This window comes from Trichosurus vulpecula, chromosome 4 (genome assembly GCF_011100635.1).
Source record: "Trichosurus vulpecula isolate mTriVul1 chromosome 4, mTriVul1.pri, whole genome shotgun sequence".
Taxonomy (NCBI): Eukaryota; Metazoa; Chordata; class Mammalia; order Diprotodontia; family Phalangeridae; genus Trichosurus; species Trichosurus vulpecula.
Window position 1 is genome coordinate 10,969,665 of NC_050576.1, and position 23,607 is coordinate 10,993,271.

A 23,607-nucleotide genomic window follows, 5' to 3' on the forward strand; every position below is an offset into this window, starting at 1 on the left:
CACATTGCCATCAATTTTAGCACATTCACTCTTTATGAGTTCAATCAAGTGTGTTGCATCTGTGATTTTCATTGAGTACACCTCCTTTAGCATACCCAGAAAAAGAAGTCAAGGGGGCTAAGGTCTGTTAATATTCAAATATTTCAAAATGTGCATTTTCCTATGTGTCCAGACTTTAGGGACACCCTGTAGCTGAGGAAGTAGCAGAGGTTAAACAAATCGTGCAGTATAGAGGCTGGATTTGAACTCAGGTCATCTTGACTCTAGGTCCAAAGCTCTAGTACATCCTTATTCTGGTCATGGATTTTTTTTGATGACATATTTTTATGTTTCTCCAGTATAATTCCTTGGATGTAATGGTTCTTGACACGCTTATACCTGCTATGCACTTCCCCATTGCCCTCTGAGTGAAGGCCAACTTTAATTCCTCAGAGACTTTGGAGTTCCATGATTCTCAGCCAAACAGCATCACCAGCATATTGGTGTCAGGAAGGAGGTGGGTCCTCATTCCAGGGAGGAACTTGGTTTAAGTAGTATTTAAAATGGGCTTAAAGGACTGGGCTGCTATGCCACCCTTTGCCAGTGGGTGTCACCATCTACCATAAGACTGACATGGATCTAAAAAAAATAACGCTTCACTGTATCTATCTCTATCTATCTGTATATGTACATATATGTATACATACATATGTATATACATACATGTATATACATGTACACATACACATATGTATGCACATAGAGAGAGCCATTTTATCAATTCTGTAAATGTAAAATTACTATTAAAATATTACAGAAACTCATGAAACAGAGAAGTAAAACATGCCACTCAATCCTACATCTAGCCCCTTTTTGCTCCTGCAGTGACAGTAGCAGAGAGCTGAGAAATGGGGACAAAAGATACTAAATAGTGGAGCTATGAATTCATCCAACCGTTCTGGAAAACAATTTGGAACTATGGAACCCAAAAAATCACAATAGACCTCAAAATGAATCTTGGTATTCTGAAAATGAGATCCACATCCAACAATTAATGACACATAACTGGAGAAGATGAATCATATCAATTTTGACTTTGTAGCTATAAACAAAACCAGAAGAAAGAAGAAAGCCACTGCTAAATGGAAGGATGGATCCCTGGTATTCCTTGGAGAGGCAAAGAAAGGAGTTGGCAGAGTGGGTTCTATCATATACCCGAAGGTGACAAGAAGCATTATTTCATGGACAGTTTGGTCATCACATATCACAGTAACCATGATTAGTATTTACAAAAATACCACCTTGAAAATAATTGCAATTTGTGTGCTAATATTGGTTGTTAAGTATGGAGTAGTAGTGAAAATCCATGAAGAACTTGATAAGACCCTCCAAATGAAAATGACATTCTCTCTTATACTTTGTGATTTCAAAACAAAGGTGGGAAAAGGTGAGGATGGGGAAACATGGGAAAGCATGCTGCAGGAAGAAGGAATAAGAGAGGTCAATGACTTGTAGATTACAAAGATTCATTCTTCTATATCATGAACACCGGCTTTAAGAATTTATAGGAATAAGTGAATGAATGAATGAAAATGTGCCAGCCACCATGCTAAGCCTTGTCAATACAAAAGTAATAAAGCAAAGTAGTTTTTGCCCTCAAGATGCTTATACTCTAATGGGGAAAGACAACACATAAAGAGGAATAATGAAAAAGTGGTAAGGAAGGGGGCCTAGCAGTAGTCTGATCTCAAACTACACTATGAATCAGTAATCATCAAAATGATTTTTGGGAGAGAGGGGGAGGGGGAGAAAGAGAGAGAGGGGGAGAGAGAGAGAGAGAGAGAGAGAGAGAGAGAGAGAGAGAGAGAGAGAGGGAGGGAGAGGGAGGGAGAGAGAGAGAGAGAGAGAGAGAGAGAGAGAGAGAGAGAGAGAGAGAGAGAGATGGAGGGAGGGAGGGAGAGATGGAGGGAGGGAGGGAGAGAGAGAGGTCTATTAATGGAACAGATGTGGTATGTAACAAAGGAGCAAAATGAACCTAGTGACCCAATGTTCAAACTTTCCCTAGTGAAACAAGGAAGGGTTCACTCCCTATTTCACAAAACTACTAGGAAAACTGGGCAATGGGAGGGTGGTGGTAGGGACTGGCAGAAATTAGATATAGACAAAATTTCATACTACATATCAAGATGTTGTTTGTCTTCCATTTTTGAAGAGGAATAGTGACATCACAGGGTGATGTCTTGGTTTGTGTATGAATTGAATTGAAGTGAAACAGAGCTGCACAAAGGCATCAGCCTCACTCTCTTTTCCAGAGTCATCAAAGGCCAGTGGCAAAACAAAAGCCAGGATGGCTGGTGTTGGCCTGGGATGTAGCAGATGATGTTCGTGTCTTCAACAGCCGACCAAACTCTAAGTACTCCACAGCACTGCTTCAACCATCTTCTTGACTATTGGAACAAACTGTTCTAATCCACTCATTCCATTAGAGGGGGCTCTTCACATGCTTGGGACATCCATCCCCTTAATTCATCTACAAGTTTGGGCTTTTAGGTTGCCCTCAACCTGGTTTAGTCTGTCTGTCAAGATGGTTTGGCAGAGTGTGACCACTGTGCATGCTACAGCTTCTTAGCCACAGGTGAGAGTTGGGTGCATCAAGTGGACAGCAAAAGTAGGTGAGTAGCCCTGACAAGGGCTCTGCAAGCCCTCACACCAGAGGTGCTAGTCCTCCCTGACCACCCCATACATCCCATATACCAAGATCACCTCCAAATGGGACTGTGCTGGCTCCTGGGGATACGATGAGAAAAGGAAGACAGTCCCTGCCCTCGAGGAGCTCATGTTCTAGTGGGAGAAGGCAGCACAAATGGAGGTTTCAGCTGGACCTCATATGGAAAAGACCCAGCATCCTTACAGTTTAGCAACAAGAGAGATGGTGATATGTTTTTCTTAATGTTATTGTCACTGATAAAAACCTTTACATTTCTCTGATCTTGGACCATTTGACAAAGCCAAAGCCAAGAACGTTGATAGTGGGGACTTTTTGTTCTTATTCTGACTCTACAGTAGCTATGGCTGCATCTCCACAGGAATCATTCTGAGAGTGATGGTTGTAGGGGCTGGACTGGAAGTAGGACTGGGGATCCAGGGGGCACTGCCACTCCTAGGGCTTGGGATCATCTATTTATCAGTGGCAGTTAGTTAATGGTTGGTATCAGAGTTGGCAAAGAAGGTGGGCCCCTTCTCCAAAGTGATTACACATGACAAATATGTAAACAGGCTGCATCATATGACCAATGAGGATCTCCAAAAAGGAAAAGGAATAAAATATAATATTAAAGGATCATGGGATAGGAAGAGAAGAAGGTCTGGTAACATGGCAAAAAGGAAGGGAGACAAGCAGACAGCCAGAGTGTTACACTGGTACCCTTGGAATGTAAGGAGAAATTGAGGAATGAAAATGTGCCAGGTATATGGAAAACTGAGATAGCACATGGACAAGAGTCACATAGGGCAGGCATTAGTAGATTGTAACCTGACTCAGGGAGGGAATTCCCAAAATGATGAGATCTCAGATGCTTGAATATTCTGAGTATTAAAAGGCCATAGGATGCAGTATTTATCAGCAGAGCACATTCCCATATCAATGAGGTCACAGAATCCAAAAATGTTCAAATGTCAAGAAGTTTCTTACTCAAAATGTCAAGTTTACTTGCACAAAAGCCAACTCTGTGCTGCCTAAGGCTGCAAGGTCGTGCCTCTCACACAGCAGTAGATTTTAACAAATCACCAAAGTGTTGTTTTATTGTCCATGTTTTGTAGGTTTAGAGCTGGAAGGGAATTTAGGAATCATTTAGTCCAACTCCCTCATTTTACAAGTGAAGAAATTGAGGAGAAGTAACGTTTTCAAGAAGGGAAAGGAAAATGTTTATTAACTGCCTAATATACACCAGGCACTGTGCTTTACAAACCTCACAACAACGATACTGAGAGGTGGGTGCTATTATTATCCCCATTCTCAATTAAGGAAACTGAAGCAAAGTTTTTTAAGTGACTTGCCCAGGGTCATACAATAAAAACCTGGCAGCAGATTTGAACTCAGGTCTTCCAGACTTCAGGCCCAACACTCTATCCCTTGCACCATCTAGCTGCCACTAAGGTAATAAGAAGCCAAGATGGAATTCTGACACAGGTTCAGCATTCTTTCCACTACCATTTTCATTATCATTAACCTGAAACATTTGGCACATACATGACATATTTTCTCACTAGACCCATAAGGTACTTGCCCTTCTAAAATGGAGCCCTTCCTAACTAAAGGGATTGATGCCAATCACTTTTAAAGTGGAGCCCTTGCTTGGCTTACCACCTTCACATCTAGGCTACATTCATAATTCTGTGGGGCCAGTGTTTTCAGCTCTTCTGTGCTGTATAAGGGATCATCATACTTCACGGACTCTTCAGGGAGCCATCCATGATTGAAGGTCATTACAAAATTCCAAACCCATTCACAGACTTCTTCCTCTGCGGATGTAATATAATCAATACTGTCACTGACTCTAAGAAGAAAAGAGGTTAGGGACTGATAAAAAAAATTAAATTTCAACACATCAAAAAACATAATTGGCAAAACCGAAGCCATAAATTGTACTTCAGTATTTTCTTGGCTCTGTGATCTCAACCATTTAAGTTCTCAGCCAAATATCTCAGGTGGTCTACAGGGGCCTTGATCTAGAGCTGGAAGGGACATCCAGGGCCATGTGACCCTCTCATTTTACATATGAAGAAACTGAGGCCCAAGAAGGTGAACTAACTTGCCCAAGGTCATACAGATAGCAGGGCATGACCTCCCATGAATTATCCACAAGGGTCTTTCCACTCAGTATTCCAAGACCTTTATTCTAAATCTTAATATCATATATGTATCCATCCAGCAGTTTGGCATGCCTACTATGTGCAAGCCACTTCACTAGGTACTTGGGGGTACAAGGAGCTTACATTCTTCTGGGAGAATGAAACATGTACACAGATAAGTAAATTTCAAGTATGCACAAAGTAATCTTAAGATTCAGAGATTACTTACAGCCAAAGGGGTCAGAAAGACCTTGTGGAAGATCATAAGATCAAAGCTTTAGAGCTAGAAGGACATCAGAGGCCATCTCCAATCTTCTCCTTCTGCAGGTGAGGTGACTTCTGTGAGGTCACATAGGTGGTAAATGTCTGAGGCAGGATTTGAATTTTGGTCTTTCTGACTCCAAATCCAGCACTTTATCCAGTGTACCACTTAGGTGTACCAAGGGAAGAAAGAAATACTATCAAATAAGACTGGGGAAATTAGGTGGCAAACATTTTCTCTGGAGGCTTTAAATGTCAGGCTCAGAGAACAATCTTTTGTCCCTCCTGAGAATGCAGAGTGGCTCCTCCTAGGTCTTCAACAGAAATGTCTTCTCCTGTAACAGCTTTTACCAGAGGAGGTCTAGCAAGAAACACAGAGCCAATGCTGTCTATAATTAGAGATTCATCTGCTGTACTAGGATAATAGGCAGCTCCTGCAATGCAAGAAGCACACACCACTGCCACCTAGGGAGAAGGAGACTTAAATAGGAACATGAATTTTCAACTGTTAAGAACGCTATTAACCCCTCTCCCAAGGAGCTATCTTAACAGCCTTTAATATACAGTTTTCTGATCCAAACACCAAGTTAGAGACATCCTTGGATTCTAAGGTGTTCTAGACAAAGAAAGTCTTTATAAAACCTAAATAATATTGACAGTTTGTCCAGTACTTTTGAAGATCCATCTTGAAAATACATATATTGCAATATCTAAAAATCTGGAACATTTTTCAGATAGAGAGATGGACAAAGCATTTATTAAATGCCTACTATGTGTCAAGCACTATACAAACAAGACAGAGCTTGCAAGACCTGCCCACAAGGAGTTTCCATCCTAAGAGAGAAGACAATACCTAAAAGAAAACTAGAAAACAGGGAGGAGATCTACTATATCTCCACTGCACTGGTGACTTACCTGAGGAATCTTCAGAGAGGACATAAACACTATATTGTAGAAAATTCTTCCACCATGGCAATGGTCTGGGAAAATCTCTGCCTAGAAAAACAAACATACAGCTACAAGGAAAAATCCTCATTAGGGGGAGACATGATAAATTTTCAAATATGGCTGCTTCTAGAGATCACTGAATTACCAGTGAATTAGAAGAAATTACCATTGTGTTAAAACACAATCAAGTAAATCTTTATGACAACCGATATAATAAGAGGATAGCCATATGGACAGGAGAGATACTGTTCCCAAATCTGAATTTAAGCTCCTAGAGAGCAGGGTCTGGTTCAATTTTAAGCATGAGAGCCAGCATGGCAAAGTAGATAGTAGGCTGGCCTTGGACCAGAAAGACTTGGGTTGCTGTCCAATCAATAAATTACACTAGCTATATGGCTGGTCGAATCACTTAACCTCTCTGTGCCCCAGGCTATTCTGTGAGACAGTAAGTTGCAGAATTGGTAGAGGGAATTTCCACACTTGGGAGTCCTCGATATCAATTAATTACAAAGCCAACTCCAAACTCCCTTTAGAGCAGGATAAATGCTTAAATTTTGGATTGGACTTTCTTTAAAACAGCCCTTTTGTGACAAAAAGCTTTTTTAAATGGGATCTCTTTTAACGAACAGTCCTCCAAAAAAGTCTAGTTAAGCGAGTTAAAAACATTGTTTAAATAATTTTATCATGCTCTAATATCAAAACAAAAGTTGTTTCTGTATGCATGTGGAAATGGGTAGGCTGAGCTGTAACCAGAGTGTTTTGTACCCTATACAAGCTTCACAAAGCACAATTGTAGCAAGCACCACAAAAAGGAAACAAATCAGCTTTTAAAGTGTAAATTTGTTGGAGGGAAGGGACAGACAGAGATCCTAAAGCAAAGCAAGAACATGTGACAATTGGGGGCAGGCAGCCTTGCCCTGTGGGGAAGACAGTTGTCATCTAGTTGCTTTTCTTTCAGGAAACTTCCAGTATAGAAACTCCCTCCACCAATTCAGATTAGTGACTCATCTGGGAGGTACTGAGAGGTTAAATGACTTTTCAGCCCATGATCACACAGCTAGTTCATGTCAGACAGGTGAGGAACCTAAGTCTTCTTGACTCAGACCAACCAGCTATGTAACTCTACATCTCAGCTGGTTACTGTTTCAGTCAATTATTTTGGCTAAAATGGTGCTAAGACTAGTGGTTTCCTTGCTACTGAAGGAGTACAAATGCTGTTAGCACCCTTTACATTTCAGCACTTTGGGAAAAACTCTGCTCACCTCACCCTAGTTATGGTTCAGTTGGCAAGTATCTATTAATGGATCAAAGGCAGATGAGAAAGCTCCGTTGAGAGAAGTCAGGCAATCTCTGCTAGAAATTAAACGTTGTTCAAGGGCCCATGGGGGCAAAGATATTAAAGAAATGACTGGCCAAAGGAAGTAAATGTCTAAAGTCTGATTCAGCAGAGAGAAAAGAAAATAAATTGTCAAACATGGTTAATGGTTGCATTTCTACACGAGGACATGAACAGCAGTTGAGGGAAGCTTCTGTTTGCTTTAAAAAAACATCCTGGGGGCAGCTAGGTGGTGCAGTGAGTAGAGCACTGGCTCTGCTTAACCCCAATTGCCCTGCCCTCCCCTCTCCAAAAAACAAACAAACAAAAAAAAAGGATGCTGGTCATCTCCAGTCATCCTGATCAATATCTGGTCACTGGACCCAAATGGCTCTGGAGGAGAAGATGAGGCTGGTGACCTTGCACTGCCCTCCCTCACTCAAATCCAAACCTGATGTCATGGTCCTCTTCGAGAACGAAGGACAAACCGCAATGTCATCTATCATTTATCTGTCTGTCTGTCCACTTGTCTGTCATCTATCATCTTTTTATCTATCTTATCTCCTCTTATCTATCCATCTCTGCCTCTTCTTTTTCTTGTTTTCTCTTAGAAGCACCTATTCCATTCTATCTGAGAATACTTGATTCTGATCAAGAAGCTGGAGAATTAGCAAAGTGTTATGTAAGCCATCTTCTCCTCTAAAAGGGAGACTAGCCCAAACTTTGTGTGTATACGGCTATTATTTGACAATAACAGAAATATAAATACAGTAGGCTCTTTTCAGGTCACTGTGAAATTCACCTAGCCATGCTTACTCGATGATGGTGGTTCTCAGTGGGGTTTTTTGTTTGTTTTTCTTTGTTTGTTTTGCTCTTCTTGATTATCTCTTTGGTAAACTGCCACAGCAAACAGATTGCTGCAAATATTCAGCACCTCCCTAGTCACTGGGGGCTCCTGATCGAGATTTTATTTATATTAAGCCTTTCTTTTCTTGTGGTCATAGGGCAGCTTGTTTCATCGTTTTTGGCTCGTAATGACTATATTTTGGTTGGATTTTTAATCCAAACAGAAACTTCCCTCCATTGATGTCCTTGATACCTCATTTAGAAAGAAAGAAAACTGTCAAGATTGTGAAATTTACCCAACTGTACCCAATGATCTATGCTTGGGACACACTCACCACTCATCTCCAACTCATGGGCTTCCTCACTGCCTTCAGTGACAGGCTGAAACACCCACCACCTCTTCCATGATGCCTTTGTTAATGCCCCCAGCTGCTTGCACCTCTCTCCCCATTGCCTCCTATTTATTTTGTGTCTATGTTGTGTATATTTACATATGTACATATCATTTCCTCAAGAATGTATGCTCTTTGGAGATGGAGGCTGTTTCATTTTGGTTATTGTTTCCTTAGCATTTAGGGGGCATATGATAGGTGCTTAATAAGTGCTCATTGATTTAATGCTTTGGGAAACCATTTTGAACAGTACCTGTAGGGGCAGAAATGCTCCTCCGCTGTCCACCAAACACACTGTTGGCAAATGGATCATAATTGCGATATTTTGAATGTAGAGTTGTTTCTTCATGGTGATAGGGTATAGGGTTCCCCCCTTCACTGTTGCGTCATTGGCAATTAACATGCACCAAACTCTATGTATTTTCTCAATTCCTATAATGTACATTTGGTTATTTAAACAAGGAAAATCTCTTAGCTTAGAAATTAATGCCTAAACCCAGACATCGTTCAATCGAAAAGGTGCCATTATCGAACTAACTGAAGTTAATGTCATGTCCCACACACTTCCTCCAAAAGAATGTAAACACCTTGAGGGCAGCAAATATTTCCTATTTGTGTTTGTTCTTGACTTCTCTGCAACCTTGGACCCTGGCAATCCACCTCTTTCTGAAACTCTCTTCTCTTTAGCTTTTAGTAATCCTGCCCTCTCCTGGTTCTTCTCTTCCTTGTCCTGAAGTCTGCTCCTCAGTCTCCTTGGATGTATCTTCATCCAGGTCAGTCCTGTCCCTCCTGGTCTCTTGTCTTGGGCCCTCATCACCTTCCCTTATATTATTTCACTTAATAATCTCATCAGTTCCCATGGATTCATCATTTCTGTATTCCCATCATCTCTACATGGTGCTTAGAATACAGTAGGCACTTAACAAATGCTAGTTGACTATGTTGATGATTCTCATATTTACTAATCCTACCTAACCTCGCTGCTGACCTCCAGTCTTGCATCTCTAGCTGCCTAGTAGACATCTTAAATTTAATATCTTCAGAACAACTCATCTTTTCCCCCAAACCCCCACCCCACACCCAATTTCTCTATTATGTCAAAAACAACACCATCCTCCCAGTCCCTCAGGTGTCAACCTCAACTCTTCACTCTCTCATTCCCCATATCCAGTCAGTTGTGAAGTTCCATAATTTCTCTGTGATTTCTACCTTCATAAAATTTTTCATCCACACCCTTCTTCTCTCTGCTGACACTGCCACCACCCTGGTACAGGCCCTTATCACCTCCCTCTTGGAGTACTGATGATGGCTCTCCCTGACTGTTCACCCTCCACTCAACTGCCAAATTGATCTTCCTAAAGCTTATCTGTGCCCTTCCATTCCTTAAACTCCAGTGGCTCCCTATTAACTGGAAGACCAAATAAAATCCTCCTACTTTAAACACCTGGCCCTTTCTGAATTTCCAGTCTTCTTCCCCTCCATGTACTCATCAATCCAGTGACACTGGCCTCCTTGCTGTTCCTACTCCATCTCTCAACTTCAATTCCATGAATTTCCCTGGTTGTCTCCTATTCCTGAACTTTCTTCCTCCTTATCTCTGCTTTCTGGCTTCTGTCAAATGTCAGATAAAATCCTACCTACTGCCAGGAGTCTTTCCCAATTGGCCAGAATCTTAGTACCTTCTCCCTGAGCCAATTGTCAATTTATCCTGTCTATATCTTGTTTGTACATAGTTGTCTGCATTCTGTCTCACCACTTAGACTGGTAGTTCATTGAGGACAGAGACCATGTATGTTTTTGCCTTTTTTTGAATCCCTAGTGCTTTGTACAGTACCTAGCCCCCAGGAGGTGCTTAATAAATGCTTGTTGACTGACAAAATGTGGAGAGGCTCATCACCAGTAATCCGGCCATTCGATAATGGATTCTTTTGTTATTAGAATCCATGAAACAAAGAAAAATGCAAAATAACCCTTGGTTCTCTGCTAAAAAATAAGAAGAAACATAATTTTGCAGGACATATAGTTATCTTATATAGCAGTATTCATGATAAGTTGTTGCAAAAAGACCACTTCAAAGATAATAATAGCTAGTATTTCGTTAGCACTTCAAGGCTTGCAAAGCATTTTAAATGTGTTTATTTGTCAATATCTGTGGCATAGGATGAGGGGGTGGAGAAATTCTATACAGAGCTCACTAAGATCCTCCCTCTGGTTCCCTAAATGTAGGGAGAGAGGATACAGTAAGGGAATATGGGAGAATAGATGAAGGAACTTGTTAAGACACATAATTAGATTGTGTAAGCAGAACTATATGCCAACATAGAAGGAGTGGTAAGAGAAGGTATCACTTTTAATTCACTTTCATCTAAGCTTGCAAAAGGAGAATCGAACATACAAACACAGAGAGAGTTTAATATGAAAATATATTTAACTCAACAGAGATATAGCTAGAAAAAGAAATTAAGGAAAGGAGTAAATAAGATGGAGGGTAGATTCAGTGAGGGATTAGTCACAAGCTTGAAGAGGGGATAGTGAAGAGAAGGTTAAAAAAAAGGGGAAATATAATAACTGAAATAAACAGGGAAAGAAGACTATAGAGAAGAGAAAGTATAAGAGAATAGAATGAAAGGAAATATGCCACTTAACAATAATAACAGTGAATGTGAATGGGATGAACTCACCCATAAAATGGAAGAAGTTAGAAGAATGGATTAGAAAACAAAAACCAACAATGCGTTATTTATAAGAAACTGACTTGAAACACAAAGACTAAGAGGTGGGACTAAACTATATCATGCCTCATATGAACACACACAAAAAAGGAGTAGCAATTATGATTTCAGACAAAGCAAAAATAGACCAATGGATTGGATCACCTGAGTGCAAGAGTTCTGAGCTACGGTAGGACTAAAACATTAAATCTAGCACCAATATGGTAAGGTCCTTGGAGCAAGGACTTCCAGGCTTCCTAATGAGGCATTAACTGATGCAAGTTGGAAAAACAGAGCAAGGTAAACTTCATTCTGGTCAGTATTGGTTTTGGGCCTGTGAGTGGCCATTATACTTTCAGTCTGGACAAATGTGGAGACCCAATTTCGAAAACAAAACAAATCAAAATAAAACAATTGACAGCCATAAATGTTTCAAATGCTCTTTTTACTGAACATCATCTTTTTTCATTAATGGTTTAGCTCAGTTTCACAGGGTAGGTCACCTTGGGATGCATCTTGAGCTCTTTTGCTCTTTAGAAAACATTCCATTTCATCTTGTGATTTCTGATGGGTGGAGAATAATTGTCTTGTGTTAAGTCAGTAAGAATAATGTAGTATGGAGGACTAAACATTGGTTCTTATCCTCTCTACCTCTCAAAAACTTTATAATATTAATTGTATGGAAAAGGTAAAACAATTTTAACTGACTCCATAGTCTAGGACAGAGCAGCTAGGTCAGTTGATAAAGTGCTGGGCCAGAAGTCAGGAAAACTCATCTTCCTGAGTTCAAATGTGGCCTCAGATAGTCATTAGCTCTGTGACCCTGGGAAAGTCACTGAACCCTGTTTGCCTCAGTTTCCTCATTTGTAAAATTAGCTGAAGAAGGAAATAGCAAACCATTCCAGTATCTTTGTCAGGAAAATCCCAAATGAGGTCACAAAGAGTTGGACATTACTGAAATGACTAACCAACCACTATATGGTCTAGGATACCAAGAATCCAAATAGGTAACAATTCAGTAATCTAGTAGCAAAGAAAGGTAATCAATAGCTTTAAATGTGCTCACTCAACATCGTCTTATCCACTTCTCACTATGCTCCAGCAGAAGAGTTGCACTAGACAACCCAAAAGATTACAACATAGTACAACTCTCTCTATATTCTCCCCTCGCCTAAGTGCTATAGCATAGCAAAAGGCAAAAGCTTTCACAAACTGGGTCAGCAGAGCAGCACCCCAAAAACTGAAGAACAAAGAGAACTGATGACTTATAGAGAGATGTGGGGATGCAATAATCAGGAGGAAAGTATAATCTGGAAGAAAATAAGCAAAAAACAAAACCATTGAAATGAAACATGATCACATTACAAGCAAAACATATTGATCTCAAAGACAAGAGGCATAGAGACAACTTAAGGATTATAGGTCTCCCAGAAGAAAATGACAAGTTAAAAAACCTGAATGCCACAATGCAAGAAATAATACAAGAAAACTTCCCAGCACCAATCAAAAGAATCCACAAATCATCTCTGGGTGGAGACCCTACACTGGCGAACTCCAAGATGCATAGTGCTTAAATTTAACAATTCCACTGACAAACAACAATCCTCTAAGTGACCAGGAGGAAGACTTTCAAAGATAAAGGGAAATAATTTTAGACAACACAAGACTATTATTGTTCATTTACCAGAAACCACAGTAAGGAATGGGATAATGTTTTCTGAAGAGCAAAGGAATTCAAGATACAACCCAAGTTTTACTATTAATGAAAAAAGATGGATATTCAATAAAAGGAGGCATTTGAAACATTCCTAAGAAGAAAACCAGACCTGAAGTAATTATTCAATTTCAAATGCCTCAAACAACAGATATGTAAGAAAGGTAAACAAATATGGTAACCAAGGGTGAGAACAATAATAACAAAATAACAGAGAAATCATTAAGATATTTCTTTCTCAATACACACAAGGAAACAAGGGTGAAAGTGAAAGTCAGCTAGAAATGATTGTGCAGAAACCAAGCCCAAAACACCATTTTTATCAACTTACGCAGAATCAGAAAATGCATAAATGGGAGAAAGGGAGGAAGAAGATAGAGGGGAATGTGTGATGTATCCTAATAAAGTCAAAGGCTAACAATGAAGGGAGTCCAATCCAATCCAACACTTATTAAGTAGAAACACTATTAAGTGCCAGGCATTGTTCTAAATGCTAGGGATATAATTAATAAAAAGAAAGATAGACTCTGCCCTCAAGGAGCTTACAATCTAATGGGAGAAGACATCACACAAATGGAGGCAGGAAAGAGAGGGGGATATCTTGCTCTCTGGAGTTGAATCCAGGTAGAGCAGTAGATGCAGAGTGGAGTGGGCTGAGATTCCGGTTTCTGTCCTTTATAAAGAAAGGCACTGGAGGGACTTAGATCCTCCAACCTCCCATCATCCAATTAAAGGAGAGAGAAGGCTGAGTGAGGTGGCTTCAAAGAAGTCTTGAGTTAACAGCAGGTTGATATGATTGCAAGTGATGAGCTTATCCCAGGCAGAAAAACAGATGGGAAGTGAAGAATGACTGTTAGTTTCTCATGAACAAGGCAGCTAGATGGCCCAGCCTCAGGCCTGGAGTCAGGAAGAGCTGAATTCAAATATTTACTGGTTGTGTGACTCTGTACAAGTCATTAAACCTCTGTTTGCTCAGTTTCCTCATCTGCAAAGGGAGAATAATAGTCGCATCTATGTCCAGGGTTGTGCCCAGGGATAAAGCACCGAGCACGATGCCAGACACAGAGTAAACACCATGTAAATGTTGGCTCTAATTGGTAGCTAACCTGTGCTGTTAGAATCTACAAGAAAATGGGCAAAAAGAGAGACTGGAAGAGGGTAAAAAAAAGGAGAATCCTGTCTTAATGGTGGCAAGGTTACTACTGAGGAGGGCTCCCATGGGAGAAGAGCAATGTTCTATAAAGGGAGACGAGGACTTTGTCACTGATGTAATTTGTAGGGATCTGGCATTGAGAGAAGCACTCATCCCGCCTCAGGGCAAGGGCAATCAGAGTTCCTGTGGGCAGCTGACACCCAGAAGGGATTTCAAGGCACATGTGGAGAAATGACCACGAGGAGAACAAAGGTAAATAATGAACTGCACAATCACAGAGAGGAGAATTTGTGTCATGGGGAAATGTTCTTTTATCACCCACAGGAGTTAACATTTCTGAGAAGTGAGGTACGGCAGAAAATTTTAGAAAATAACATAGAAACTGTTTAGAGGAAAGAACTCATAATAGTCACCTTAGAAGTTCTAATTCCATGAGGAATAAAGACTAAAGAAGAACTAAAAATAAGGGCTGTGAGTGAAAGAATGGGAGTCTAGAATAGGCATAGAGGAAAGATAAACTAGGAAAAGAAGGAAATTATTTTAAGAAAAAGGCAGAAATTTATAAAAGTTTAAACTTATTAATGAAGTAAGTTGAAAGGGAGGAGAGGAAGGAGGATATTATGTGACTCTTATCTGAGAGGATAAAAGGGAGGAAAAATGAAATAATTAGATAAAAGCAAAGAAAAAATCTTGAATGTCAAACAACTTCAAAACTGAGGAAAGGGGTAACAAATGGGAAAAAGAAGCTGAGAGTGAGGAGAAGATATCTGGTGAAAATAGGATTGCCTTAAAATAGAGTAAGTTAAAATAACCAAAGAGACATAGAGGAAGAGGGGGAAAGTTTCTATTTTTGAAAAAAAAAGTAATTAGAGACAAATGGAAAAAACTACAAACCTACTTCTCATAACTTTAAACATGAATGGAGTAGATAATCCAATTCAATGAAAACTTGTAGCATTGGATAAGAAAATAAAACCCCACTATTCATTGCTTACAAGAAAACATAAAAAAAAACCAAAGATATGCTCAGAATTCAAATGAGAGGCTAAAAAATGTCCAAACATTGGATGAATTGGGGGGGAAATAGAGTTGTAATCAACACAAAGCAAAAACAAACATTCAAAATATGTTTTAAAAAGGATAAACAAGAAAACTACATTGTGATGAAAGGAACCATAAACGACAAACCAGTATTAACATTAAACTTATATGTTCCAAATGCCTTCAGATCTAAATCCATAATAGAAAAATTAACTGAATTACAACAAGATATAGACAAAACACAATAATGGAAGATTTCAATGTCCCAATCTTTGTTTTAGATAAATCTAATGGAAAGATAAACAAAAGAGAAAATGTAGAACTAAAAAAGTTTCTGAAGAAGCTAGAACTAAAAGACTTATGGCATCTTCTAAATGGGGCTGCTAAAGAATATCCATATCTCTCAGCATCCAATGGAAGTTTTAGTGAAAATGACCATAAATTGGGGCATAGAAATATTGCAAACAAATACAAAAAAACATTCTTTACAGACAATAATGCAATGAAAACAGTAATTAGTTCAGAAAGCACCAAAAAAAGACAGATGCAAATGGAGCCTTAACAATGGAATCCTAAATAATGAGTGGGTCAAAGAACAAATCCCACAAGCAATTAGTAATTCTGTGAGAGAAAATGATCATGAAGAGATAAAATTTGTGGGATGCTGCTGAAGCATTTGTCAGAGGAAAAATAATATCCTTATGAACATACGTTAACAAGATAAAAAAGGGAATTGATGAACTGAGTATATATTAAAAAAATTAGAAAGCCAACAGATAAACAAATCTAAAATAATCACAAAAAAGGATATATTTTAAAAAAGCAGAGAAATAGATAAACTGGATATGCAAAAAGTATAGAAATAATAAATAAAACTAAATGTTGGTTCTTTGAAAAGAGTAATAAAGTTGGCAAACCTTTAACAAATCTGATTTAAAAGAAGATGCCAAAAATATCAAATAAACAAAATAGAAAATGAACAAGGAAAAATCATAACAAAACAAGAAGAAATAAAAAAGAATAACTAGAATCTATTATATGCAGTTAAATGTTAACAAAACTTAAAACACAAAATAAGTAGAGGAATATCTTCAAAAATAAAAAAATTCAAACTACCCAAAGTTTGAATAGATATATTGAATAACACATTCTTAGAAAAGGAAATATAACCAATTGTAAAGGAACTACCCAAGGGTGGGGGGAGGAAACTCTTGGTTCCCATGGATTTACAGGAGAATTTTATCAAACTTAAAAAATTTAGCATCAATACCACACACACATTCTCAAAAACTGAAAAAGAAAACTCATCAAATTCCATTTATGTAATACCATCCCAATGGCTAAGTCAGAGAAGGATAAAGCCCAGGAAAACTATAGACAAACATCATTAATAAATATCAATTCAAACAGACTATAATGACTCATTCAAGAAATCATTCATTATGACTAAATTGAAATTATACTGGGGATTCTGGGATGGTGAACCATCTACCACACTAAGAAAAAAAAAACATTTACAACACTAAGAGGAAAAAACATAATTAATCATACTGAAAAGAAAACATCCAAAATCACATTATCCTAACTGATATATGAAAAGCATTTGACAAAGCACAAAATAAGCATTGCATGCAACAATACACTAAACCCTTTTCCAATAAATATGAAAGTGAAGCAAGGATGCCCATTCTCCCCACTATTATTTGATATGTTTCTGGAAAGGCTAGCAGTAGCAAAAAAAAAAAAAAGACAAGAGAAAGAAATTACAGGTGTAAAGAAAGGTAAAGAGTAGAGAGTACTATCCCTTTTGCTAACACTAAGATGGTTTACTTAGAAAATCCTAAGGAATCAGCAACAATACTATTTGAGACAATTAAGAGTTTCAACAAAGTTGTAGGCAACAAAGAGAACAAAGCCTCGAAGATCAACAGCATTTCTATATAATAAAAACAAAATCCAAGAGGAAATAATAGAAGGTGAAATTCCATTTGAATATCAACAAAATGTATCTACAAATTAATCTACTAAGGCACACAAAAGACTTATATAGATTCAATTATGAAGAGTTCCTTAAAGAAATACAGAACAACTTAAACAGCTGGAAGAATATGCAGTTTTCATTGCTGAGCCATGCTGCATAATAAAACTGACAATGCTACCAAAACTTATTTACACTTTTAATGCTACATCAATCAAATTATCAAAAGGATACTTACAGAAATCAATAAAATAAGAAAATTCATTTGGAAAAATAAAAGATCCAGCATATAAAGGGCAATTATGACTAGAGATAGGGATGAAGGAAGAATAGCATTTCCAGATATCAAACTATATCATACAGCAGCAATCATAAAGCCGTCTGGCATTGGTTAAAAAGTAGAGAGGTAGCTTTTCTCGTTCAGCCGGCCAAGATGCCAAAAGGGAAGAAGGCCAAGGGGAAGAAGGTGGCTCTGGCCCCTGCTGTAGTAAAGAAGCAGGAGGCCAAGAAAGTGGTCAATCCTTTGTTTGAGAAGCGGCCCAAGAACTTTGGCATTGGTCAGGACATCCAGCCCAAAAGGGACCTTACTCGTTTTGTCAGATGGCCTCGGTACATCAGACTGCAGCGTCAAAGGTCTATGCTTTATAAGCGTTTGAAAGTTCCACCGGCAATTAACCAGTTCACCCAGGCTTTGGATCGTCAGACAGCTACTCAGCTGCTGAAACTGGCTCATAAGTATAGACCTGAGACAAAGCAAGATAAGAAGCAAAGGCTTCTGGCTCGGGCCGAACAAAAGGCTGCAGGCAAAGGAGATGTCCCCACTAAGAGACCACCTGTCCTGAGAGCAGGTGTTAACACTGTTACTAACCTGGTAGAAAACAAGAAAGCACAGTTGGTAGTGATTGCACATGATGTGGACCCCATTGAGCTAGTGGTCTTCCTACCTGCCTTGTGCCGAAAAATGGGGGTTCCTTATTGTATTATCAAAGGTAAAGCCAGACTGGGTCGCTTAGTTCACAGAAAGACCTGCACAAGCATTGACTTCACACATCCTGAAGATGAGGGAGCCCTGGCTAAGCTGGTAGAAGCCATCAAAACCAATTACAATGACAGATATGATGAGATCCGTCGTCACTGGGGTGGCAATGTTCTGGGTCCAAAATCGGTGGCTCGTATTGCCAAGCTGGAAAAGGCAAAAGCTAAGGAACTTGCAACCAAATTGGGTTAAATGTATATTTGATTTTTCCCTACATAAAAATAAAAATTTAAACAAAAAAAAAAGTAGAGAGGTAGATCAGTGAACAGATTAGATGAGGGGTGATCAGAAACAATGCTGCTCAATAATCCAGCCTTTCAAACCAGAAAATGAAAGTTCTTTAGGAAAGAATTCCTTATTGTTAAAAACTGCCAGTAAAAGTGGAAAGCAATCTAGCAGCAATTAGGTTCAGACTAACACCTTCGACCATATTCCACAGTACAATCTAAATATTTGTTGCAAGGGGTGTGTGTGTGTGTGTGTGTGTGTGTCCAATGGAGGGGAAGAGGGAAAATAAAATACTTATTAATTGAAAAAAATTAAAATAAAATTTTGTTTAGTTCTTTAAAAAAAATCCTCCCTGCCTGTCCCTGTCTTTGTCTGTCTCTCTGTATGTCTGTGTCTCTGGGTGTCTGTCTCTGACTCTTTATGTCCATCTTTGTCAAGCCTTCTCTATATCTGTCTGTGCCTCTATCTCTGTGTCACTGTCTTTGTGTGTCTTTCTGTGAGTCTGTCTCTGTCTGTCTGTATCTCTGTCTTTCTTTTTCTCTGTCTCTGTCTCTGTCTCTCTCTGTCTCTGTCTCTGTCTCTCTCTGTCTCTCTCTCTCTCTTTCTCTCTCTCTCCTAGCAGTTTATTAATTGAAAAAAAACTAGCAGATTTACCCATGAAGACTAGACATTTTCAACCTGTGTGGAGAATAATTATTAGCCAGTGATCTATGTGTGATTACAGCAGGTTCTGTATAAGACATGAAGACTCTCCACCACTCTAGGTTGCCAACTGCTCACTCAGTCCTGGAGTCTCTCACCTCAGACCCGTTTCCTTTCCCTCATAGTCCACAACCAATCCACTACCAAGTCTGGACAATTGCACTTCCCCATCTCTCAAATCCATCCCCCTTCTCTTCACTCACTCACTCCTGCAATCACCTGACCACCCCAGTTTATCCCCTTAGTACTTCTCATCCATCTGTGTGAAGCATTGTGCCCATTAGACTCCAGGCTTTCAGTCTCTCACCTTTCCAAGCCAAGAATTAATAGCAACAAGGCTTTATTAAGTACCTGCTACATATTGGGCTCTGTGCTAAGTGTTGGAGATAGACTTAAGTGAAATTGTCCCTGTCCTCAAGGTGCTTACATTCTATCAGCAAGACAACACATATGTACACAAGGAATAGAGACCATACACAAAATAAATAGGTCACAAAAGAAGGCACTAGCAGCTTCTTATAAAGGTGATGCTTGAGCTCAGCCCGGAAGGAAAAAGAAATTCTGAGAAGCAATAATCAGGAGAGAGAGTTTTCAAAGAAAGAAGGATAGCCTTGCAACCCTTGGGAAATAGGAGATAGAATATGGCATACTAGGAAAAGCCAGCCTAGTTTGGCTGTACCATAGAGTATGTGAAGGAGAATATTGATGTCTTCCCCACAGTTGACAAAAGAATCTTCCCAAGGCACAAGTCTAGCCACGGCTCTCCCCTTCTCAAGAATCTTCAGCCGCTCCCTATTATCTCTAGAAGAAAATTCAAACTTCTAATCACCACTTACAGCCTTTCACAATCTGGTTTATTGAGTTTTCCCACAGACTACCTTCTAGTGAGACTGACCTTAATTCCTGTTCCTCAGACTTAGCCTCCCAGCCCCTGCCTTTGTATGAGCTATACTTAATCTCTGGAATGGTGTCCCTCCTCACCTCCACCTCGTATGATTCTCAGCTACTTTCAGCGTCATTCAGCCTTTCCCATTCCCTACAGTTATTACCACTCTCTCCTTCCTCCTTTAGTTAATATGTGTGTGTGTGCGTGTGCGTGTGTGTGCGTGTGCGCGCGTGTGTGTGTGTGCGTGTGTGTATATTTACGTATGTGTATAATATTTATCTATGCAGTTGCTGTAACCCCCAGTAGACTAGAAGCTCCTAGAAGGCAGAACTTATTTCATTTTTGCCTTAGTATCCTTAATACTAATACAGGGTGGCTAGGTGGCACAGTGGATGAAGCATGAGCCTGGATCAGGAAGACCCGAGTTCAAATCCAGCCTTAGACATTTACTAGTTGTGTGGCCCTGATCGAGTCACTTCACCCGGTTTGCCTCCGTTTCCTCATCTGTACAAAGCATTCCAGCATCTTTGCCAAGAAAACCCCAAATGAGGTCACGAAGAGTCAAGCGCAATTAAACATTTCATTTTTGCCTTGTTGTCCCTCACACCTAACACGATTCCTTGCGTAAAGTGCAAACTTAGTAAATGCTCATTGAGTTAGTTTGGCTTGGCTTGGGTAAGATTGGGGTCCATTGGTCTGGGGTTAAATTGGAGTAGATTGGATTGTAGTGGAGCAGAATAGATTTCAGTGGAGTGTATTAGAAGGGTGGTAAGCTGTAGGAAAAAGAGAACGGGTGTGGCTTTCTCTAATCTTTTGTACTTACTATCATTATTATCATAATTATTAGCTTTTTAGAAGGCAAATAAACATGGTTTGAACTCGGTTATGTGGTCCCTCTGAGCTATATACTGATTGAAATCATTTCTCCTTGAGATGCAAACCACTTGGTCCTCAAGCAATCATTAGTGAATATCTCATTGCTTCTGAATACAAGCTTCACTATTTCTTAAGTTTGCTTCAGTTGGATCCATCTGTTCCAGATAAACACTTCCATTTAACAGAGGAAAGGACCTGTTGTATTTGGATTCTCTACTCTTAGAGTCAGAAAAGGGAGCAGCATTGTCTTGTATGAGATCAGCTGTGTGGTACACAGCATCTGGGAATTCTTCAGGACTGACGTCTTATTTTGCCTCTGAGCCATCAGGTTACAGGTGTGAGCTCTTGCTGGTCTTGGAAACAGATGGATATTAGCAACTAAGAAGGGCTTCCTCAGGAAGGTATCCACATAATACCTATAGGAAGTCACAGGAAATATCCTTTTAATATGATATTTAATTGCTTACAATGATGGGAACCATACTCTTTGACCCAGAGAGTCTATCTCTTGGCACAAACTCCAAGGAGGTCAGTGTCAAAAAGAAACTCCCAAGATATGCCAAAATATTTATATCAATACTTTTTGAAGTGGCAAAGAAAAGGAATCAGTATCAGTGCCATTGACTGGGAAATGACTAAATGAGTGATTTAAATGACTGTGATGGAATATTACTGCTTTGGCTTTTTTTTATAGTGGCGAACACTTGAAATTAAAAGGAATGGATGGCATCAACTTGACAAATGACTGAACAAATTAAAAATGAAAAAAACATGAATTTAATGGAATACTATTGTGTCATTAGAGAAAATTTCAGAGAAGCCCAAGAGGCCTTTTATAAATTGATGCAGACTGAAGTGAACAGAAGCAGGAGAATAATTTACACAATTGGTTGATTAGTTGGTCATTGTCCCTAATTCTCAAAAAAGACCAAAATGACATCACCATGCTAGAGTCAAGTTTCAGTGTGTCTGACAGGGGCTGATCAGACCAACAAGAGCTCAGAATGCTGTACCCCAGGTCACGCACAAATAGCTGATGTCAACATTTGGGGTGAATTCTCCAAATTCTTGCATCCTGTGTTTCCTTTGAGCTGTTTGAATTCTACTTTGTATAACAATGACATAGTAGAGGAACATAATTTTGAAAGACTTAGAAAGAACTCTGATCACCTGTTACAATTCCAGGAAACTGCGTGCTGCTCACATCCTGGCAGAGAGGTGATGAATTACAGATGTAGAATGAGACATGTATTTTTGGACATAGCCAATGTGAAATTTTGTCTATTTGTGTATATTTATTTTTTTTAATTTTGTTATTCTTTTCTTTTACAATGGGAAGGGGAAGTGGAAAAGAGAAAACAAATGCTTGTTAATTGAAAAGCATAAAACAAAACATTACTGTTCTGTAAGAAACTGAATATGAAGAATACAAAGAAACCTGGGAAGACATATGAACTGATGCAAAATGAAGTAAGAAGAACCAGGAAAATAATCTACATAACTATGACAATATAAATGGAAAAATAAAAACAATAAATCAAAACAAAATGTTCCAAAGTTTTAATAAACAAGCTTGGCCTGAAAGAAGAGATATGAGAAGGCACTTCCTTATCCTGTAACTCTTGTCAGAGATGAGGAACTATGGGTGTGGAATACTGAATATAAAATGTCAGACTATTTTGCTTAACTATTATTTCCTTCTTTTTCCCTCTTTGTTAAAAGGATTGACTTTCTGTCAGGAGGAAGGGACATGTTGGTAATATTTTAAGCTATCAAGAAAAACCGATTTTAAAAATAACTCTGGGAATCATCTACTTACTTTAAAATCACACTTGGAAAAGAAAAAAGATAGGCCCAAGGAGAGGATGAATAATTATTTAGGCCTCTATTTCCACATCTGTAAATAAGAAGATTGAATTTAATTGGCAATTTCTCACCTGCTTGCCATGGACCCACAGTGAGGGGCAGAGCTCTTACAAGTGATCTGGGAATCCTCATGTCCATAAATATTAAGTGACTCATTAAGTGACAATATAAGAAACAAATGTACCTTCTATAAGCTGATAAAAAACCTTATGCATATAGATATAATTGGGACTAATGAGTTATAAATTCATTTAAAACATTGAATTAATCAAAACCTTTGTCATCATGGATTTTCTCAGTCAACGGATACGCATACTATAATCATGTGAGTTACATGAAATTTTCAATGGTATAGAGGGATGTCTCTATTAGGTAGAACAAAATTGCAATGAAGGCAGCCTAGAATTATCCATTTCGATCTATGTTATAAGTCAGTAATCATGAAGATTATTTGGCGCTGGTTAAAAATATAAAAATAAAGCAATGAAAAAATGGTTATAAAAAGAAGTCCAGGAAGCACATGAATACAGTTAGCCCGTGGTTTCTTTTTTTATTTAATATTTTATTTTTCCCGTGTAAAAACAATTTAACATTCTCTCCCTCCCTTACTTCTCCTTTCCCTCCCCTCTTCTTGAGAAGGCAAGCAAATTGTTATAGGTTATATATGTGCAATCATGCAAAATATATTTCCATATTAGTCACATTGTGAAAGAAAACAGAAAACATAGGAAAAATAAAGAAAGTCTTTGAAAAGTATGCTTCAATCTACACTCAGACCCCACCAATTTTCTCTGGAAACAGCATTTTTCCTCATAGGTCTTTCA

At 38.8% G+C, this 23,607-nt stretch overlaps 2 protein-coding genes across 2 annotated transcripts in view; one reads left to right on the top strand and one right to left on the bottom strand.

The window, feature by feature from the left end:
- LOC118846045 (methylcrotonoyl-CoA carboxylase beta chain, mitochondrial-like) overlaps nt 1–22,865 on the bottom strand; it is a 42,691-nt gene extending 19,826 nt beyond the window's left edge. The window contains 8 exon segments of the mRNA XM_036754208.1: nt 4,343–4,538; nt 5,381–5,556; nt 6,007–6,087; nt 8,846–9,024; nt 17,778–17,932; nt 21,023–21,168; nt 21,171–21,333; nt 22,855–22,865. Of these exon segments, the coding sequence (XP_036610103.1) occupies nt 4,343–4,538; nt 5,381–5,556; nt 6,007–6,087; nt 8,846–9,024; nt 17,778–17,932; nt 21,023–21,168; nt 21,171–21,333; nt 22,855–22,865 (1,107 nt within the window).
- Nucleotides 17,604–18,447, top strand: LOC118847667 (60S ribosomal protein L7a-like). The gene has a single exon (XM_036756232.1). It carries the CDS (start codon nt 17,623–17,625, stop codon nt 18,415–18,417), a length of 795 nt encoding a protein of 264 aa, XP_036612127.1. The 5' UTR covers nt 17,604–17,622; the 3' UTR covers nt 18,418–18,447.
- Nucleotides 22,866–23,607: the final 742 nt, after the last annotated feature.